The sequence below is a fragment of the Cibotium barometz genome, chromosome 1, assembly GCF_041138505.1.
Source record: "Cibotium barometz isolate CiBa-2024 chromosome 1, ASM4113850v1, whole genome shotgun sequence".
Taxonomy (NCBI): Eukaryota; Viridiplantae; Streptophyta; class Polypodiopsida; order Cyatheales; family Cibotiaceae; genus Cibotium; species Cibotium barometz.
The window spans coordinates 41115110-41121292 of NC_141046.1; the positions used below are offsets into that span (position 1 = coordinate 41115110).

The 6183-nt window shown below is 43.6% G+C and overlaps 1 protein-coding gene across 1 annotated transcript; it reads right to left on the reverse strand.

Moving 5' to 3' along the window:
- Positions 1-521: 521 nt before the first annotated feature.
- Positions 522-2901, reverse strand: LOC147642010 (zinc finger protein WIP5-like). The gene is made up of 2 exons (XM_086802132.1): positions 1736-2901; positions 522-1401 (listed from the first exon to the last, which is right to left on the reverse strand). Exons 1-2 carry the CDS (start codon positions 2459-2461, stop codon positions 931-933), a joined length of 1197 nt encoding a protein of 398 aa, XP_086658258.1. The 5' UTR covers positions 2462-2901; the 3' UTR covers positions 522-930.
- Between the last annotated feature and the right edge of the window lie 3282 nt (positions 2902-6183).

Consider the following 6183-nt stretch of genomic DNA (forward strand, 5'->3'; position numbering starts at 1 on the left):
AGGCCCGTATAGCTCAGAGCTTCTGGATAGTGCCAAGCTTCAGTTATTATGACGTCTGCCTATATTACTACATGCGATATTTCCACTTTTGTTACTAAATCTTATTAATATGAACTCATTTTCTCTCGAGAAAAAAAAAAGAAAACAAAAATCTTATGTATAAAACTAGTAGGCACAAGTAACTCGAAGAAACAGCCTTTACATGTTAGGTAACAAACCAATTATATGCAGGATACGAAAGGCCACATGCGAAGGTGGATTGGTGGTTTGTTAGCACGGTTTAGTAAGCTGCGTCCAAGTCAGCTTCACTGTAGGTTATGTGAAAGGGCTTCTTGTTTCCAAAGAGAACAGTGGGATTTGTTGTGATGGTCAAGAAACAGGGACCATTGACAACATTAACGTTCAGTTACCTTAAGCTATTAGAGCTGCATGCCTGTACCTGTAATGATTCAATCAGTAAACGAAGCCTGGCTATTTAGTATTAGAAGTCCTGTTCAGTGATTTCATTTACGTAGACGTGATTTGGAAAATCGCTATCTTACTGAATTAATCCACTAAATTAGTAGGGGATACACCACATGGAATATAAACACTAAAGATTACATCTGGAATCTATCAATTGATCAGTATTCAAGGCATGGAGGCACCAAGGAGAGGAATTAAATGCTAGGATGTTTACGGTGCAGTTCTGAGAGAGCGCAGAGCAGAAGCGAGCGAAGTCGGAATCAGCTTAGTAATTACAGAGCCTTCGATTAATGAGCTACCAGAAAACATGGAGCTTCTCAACAAACTAGCTACGCAGGCACCAAGTGATTACAGTCTGATTCAAAAAGCAGCCTCTGCATGGCCGATGATTAATGACGGGTATAATTAGAGTAGGCATTGGTCGTTAATCTCCGTTCATTATGATAGCTAGAGTAAGGTTAGGAGTTAGTGCGAATCGGCGGAGCATTCGTCTTGCATGTCTTGGTCGGAGAGATTGGTGGTGTGATCTTCGTGATCGGGATAATCGTGGAAGCCGTCGCTGGCGGGGTAGAGGGGGGCGTGGCCGCGGCCAAAGGCGCGGATGTGGTCCTTGAGGGAGCGCTTGTGCTTGAACTCGGAGCCGCACGTGCAGTACCAGAGCTTGCCGCAATTCTTCTCGTGGGTGCGCCAGTCGCCTCGCACGGCGAAGGCCTTGGCGCACTTGCGGCATAGAAAGGGCTTCAGGCCGTGCTTCCGCCTGTAGTGGGTCTGCAGCGTCCGGAAGTCCTTGAGCGGCTTCGCGCGCGGGTGCTCTATATTGTTCCGGCACCCTGCCGCACAGCAGAAGCACGGCAGCCTCAGCATTGTCATGGGCTGCGTCCCCCTCAGCGAGTCCGGCCCCCTCCGATACTGCGACCCATGCCCCCACATGTGCATCTGCATCAATTAACAAGCACACAAATTACCATCAGTCAGCATACCTAAAATACCTGCAAAGCTTTAAAGCATTCCCATTCTCATATAAACATCCAAACATCCCTGTTAAACGAACCAATTAGTCCCCCTAATAGCAAAGTTTCTGCATGGTCGGACAACTTATTATGATGACTGTTTTTTATGTGTAGTTGACCTAGCCCTACAAGACTACATGGCTCGCATGTGTGCCCCTACAGTTTTCTTCACGAGTGCCCTCGACTTTTCTGACCATCCCGTACAGCAATATCGGAGGGAGGCTTCTTTTCGTTGATTAGGCTTATTACACTTAGCTTACCTGCATATTATTGTAGCGGCTGAATGTTTTGCCGCAAACAGGACAAGCAAATTGAGTCGGGCCGATAAGGATCTGGGCTGCAGTAGGAATCCAATACTGCCCTTCTGCTAGCTGTAGTGGCCTTCCTATGAACCTTTGGGAAGCGTCACTACTCTTGGTAGCTACGCTGAGGATGTCGTAAGGGTTTGCGAAATCCGGTGGCCGGCCACCAGCGCTTGCGACTGCCCGATCCGACATACTGGGAAGCCCTATCTGTAGAGCTACAGTGACATCCTCCCCAATGTCTTCACAATCCCTAACGGCGAGCTCTTTCGGAAGAAGATTGGCTGCACTAAAAACTGGCTCTTCTTCGCTAGCATTGATCAGAGGGCTGAGAGTATTAAGCAGCGGAAGGGCTTCCATTAGCGGAGGAGATTCACATCTTGTTGGAACCATATCTTGCCTTTGATCTCGGTACTCTTGTTGTTGGTGATGAAAGTAGAACTGGCTGTATTCGGAGAGCGAAGAAGATGAGGAAGAGGACGATGGATGATATGACTTTTCGCTTGAGGATGCCGAACTAGACATAATTGCGTCTGTACAATATGAAATTGCCGACATGGGAAGCTCTGATTCTACTGGCTGCTCATTGTGTAGCTTTAGCCACTCTGTAAAAGTGATTGGCTGCTTTCCTGAATTGCATGAAACTCCTGAGAAAGAGTGGGGGTGATAGCGCTGGGAAGCCATTGCAACTTTCAATAATCAACACTAATGATACCAAGCTTGTAAGGAGACTTCCTATACAAAGGTGCAAATGTGTTGTTGAAGACACTTGGTTTAGCAGGCCACGAGCAGCAATTAATCTCTTGCGACAGTTGAGGTCGCGGGCACCATTGAGAGGGTGAGATGATCTAAGCTAGGAACTGTCAGATAATCATTTTAGAAAATAATCAAGGGTTAAGAACTGAAAGCAGGAAGAGATGGCTGTGAGCACGAGGCAAATCATGGCGAAGGGAGCTTTAAATGAATTAGGTTATCGATAGGGCTAAGGAGATAAGGAATTGAGATGTAGTGAAAACAGCTGGGGGGTAGTTCGCAGTTTTTGGCCTAGGAACAAACAGTTGTGGAGTCGTAATACTTGGGGGGGGGGGTGCAAGTTGCAACCTAGGGAAGGCTTGTATTTGGGTAAAGTGCGCAGGGAGGGGGGGGATTGTAGATGGTGGGCTGGAGAGCAAAGAGAGTGTACGTGGCAACGTGCAGCGCCCACGGCCACGAGATGACAAAAGAGAAAGGTGCGCACTGCGCTGCAAAATATATAGAAAGACAGAGAGAGAATATATTGGTGGCGAAGAAGAAGAAGGGGAGAGAGAGAGAGAGAGAGAGAGAGAGAGAGACACTGCTAAAAGGGGGGGGGAGAGTGTACGAAGGGGAAAGGATTGGCGCAAAGAGCAAAACTTTAAGGTCGAATATGACTGTGTGATGGTATGTGTACAGTACAGACAAGTAGCGCAGGGCCGGGCTAAATAGTAACTAGTAATGAAGTTTCAAGAGGGGAGGAAGAGCTTGAACTTGAAGGGTTGAACAGGTGAGCGCGCGCAGTATCGTGTGTGCGCCGGAGAGAGGGAAGAATAAGAAGCATTGTTTTCACATAGTAGGACAGTAACTAAGACTGTCGGAGAGAAAGAAAGAGTGAGAGAGACAGAGAAACCTATAGAAAGAGAGAGAAAGAGTGAGGATATATATATAGAGAGAGAGAGAGAGAGAGAAAGAAATGTCTGTGTCTGGACTGTGTTTATGTGCCGAGCGAGAGAGTGTGCGGAGCGCTTATTGGGAGAGAAAATGATAGCCCAGCCAGTGGCAGACACCTGTGTCTCAATTTTGTCTTCTCCTACCTTATTATCTCATTATATTAATAGAGAAAATCCTGGTGAGAGGGAGTGCTAAATACTGTGCTTGCAGTTGAAGCCTAGAGTAGAGTGATGTGGCCTGTATAGCGAGCGCACTGTCACCGCAGCCCATAAACTGTACACACGGCTTTGCACACATGCGCATGGTTTAAAAGTTATATCATTACCTTGTGTAAAATAAAAATTGAACGTCGGCGACGCGTCTCTGCAGAGGCTTTCTTGGTCCCCACCCATGCAGGGTTTCCTAGCTTTTTACTTTTCAATGCGCAAAGGAAAAAACGCAAAAGCCTTTTTAAAAGCTAGTATGTAGAAAAGTGCTCACATCATGCGAGAAAGAAATTCTTGAAGTAAGGTATAACTTCAACTTGTAAGTTGTTGTAGGGGGGAAGAAAAGGGTCCAGGCCTCTCTGGATCTCTTTGTCTGCTTTCATTAGAGACGACCCCAGGTCAATTTTCCCTTAAAAATTTTTAATACTTCGATGCGTACGTGGGGCTGTGAATAATATATCTTCATACCAAGGTTCAAACTTCAAACATTTACTACTGGTCGAGGTCCGAGAATTACATGAGAAGAGCGAGAGAATAAATATGAAACATATAACATTACATGTCGAGAGAAAGAGAGAGAGAGGAGGAGAGAGAATAGAGAAGTAAAGAGAGAATTTGAAAAATTAGATTCAAGGAGAGAGAATAAATATGAATTATTGAGAGAGAGAAAAGAGAATAAATATGGAACATTACGTACAAGCATAGTTACTTTTTTGACGGCCCATTTTTTAGTATGTTGGTTGTAAAATATTTGTAAAATTTTAAAATGCTAGTAAATAATTACAATAATATAAAAAACTTGCTATCTTTCACAAGCCTACCAATTTTCAAGGGTAACGGTGCCCTTCAAAAATCAAGCCTGATCACAAGTAAAGAGATTAAAAAGAGAGAGAGAGGAGATAACATCACAGCATGAGAGAAAATATGGAAATATCACCAGTACATTGTAGGGTATCTTCATAGGTGGAAAAATGCCTTGTCCAATTTTCAAAAAATAGTAATAATTGGATGAAACTGTGTTGTCTTTTCCTCTTCTTCAAATTTTAATATCGATGAGAACTTCGAAGTAGTGCTTGAAGACATTTTAATGTATTTGTATGGACTAAAATTAAGAAAAATAAACATAGATATTAAGTAGCCCTCATTTTAATGTATTTGTATGGACTAAAATTAAGAAAAATAAACATAGATATTAAGTAGCCGTTATTTTAGGAATGATTGGTCATATATTTTGTTTTCCAGGAGCACTGAGAGAAAGTGGAGTGATCACATCCGCAGAGCGCATCACATCATGCCTTAGCTAGAGAGAGAGAGAGAGTGCTTGGAAATTCGAAACGATAAGGGGCCAGGGGTAAAAGAGAGGACCGGAGATGGTCAGATTCAGATAAAAGAATGACTGCACGAACTAGAATTTAGCACACAGAGGCTTTTATTCGTTCTGATTTAAAAGAACAGAATGATCAACTGGTGCATTAGGACAGCAAGCTGCCTGTTCATCTGAGAGCTCTCTCTAAAAGAATGATCACGAATTGCCTCGTTAGGCGTTGGCCGGTTGCCTCGTAGGCGTTGGCCGGCCCACGGGCGGCCGGCCTCCTCCGCCCCCCTGTGGCCGCAGGACCTGTGCAATGCATGCATTGGTACATGGACTTGCAGCTGCAAAAAAGGCCATAACTATAATGACGGTCTTACAAAATTCTATTCCTCCTCAAAACTCAAAATCAAATTAACAGTGGTGCTGCCCTAGTTATAGAGTACCTACTCTACACTCTTCCTTTCAAGGCCAAAAAAAAAAAAAAGAGTCATTCATGAACCTGGAAGATAATGAGATTATAATTGAAAATTTGAACACTTCATTCCTTAATAGAATCGTGCATGTAGTCAAAAAGAAAAAAGATATAATTGACTGAATTTTATTCTCTCTCTCTCTCTGTGTGTCCAGGAGACAAACCTATCAGAGATACTGAGAGTGACACAGAGATGCATTGGCAGAGTTTAGAGGAGGGCCCACCGGTGGGGGGCAGACGTCAAGGTGTGAAATCTAAAGAAACACTTTTCTTCCTCTCTTTTTTTATTGGTTTTTTGTTTTTGTTTTTGTATGTAAGATTTGAATCCGAGGACTCAGCCGGCCAGTGTCAGGGCGTGCATTGTCGTTGTGAAGTGCTGCTATCTTTTATGTTTCTTTTAAGCAAGCTAATTAGAAGGGTTAATTAGCAAGTATTTGTTTAATAGCAGAGACTACATTACATCCCAAAAAGTCCCATGCATGCATCATCCATGTGCCCCCCCCCCCGCAACAACAAAAAAAAGGGCGTGCATTTTTCACTTTTCCAAATTAACATTTTTCTCCGCCTTCAAATTGATCATCCCCCCCCCCCTCCCCCCCTCTTTTGGAATTAACCCTACATTGAGAATTTTTGGTTATAGAACTTTGTCATTTTTCACTTTTCCAAATTAACATTTTTCACACTATGTGGACATATTTCTCTCATAACTCCCCACATCATAATAAAAAAT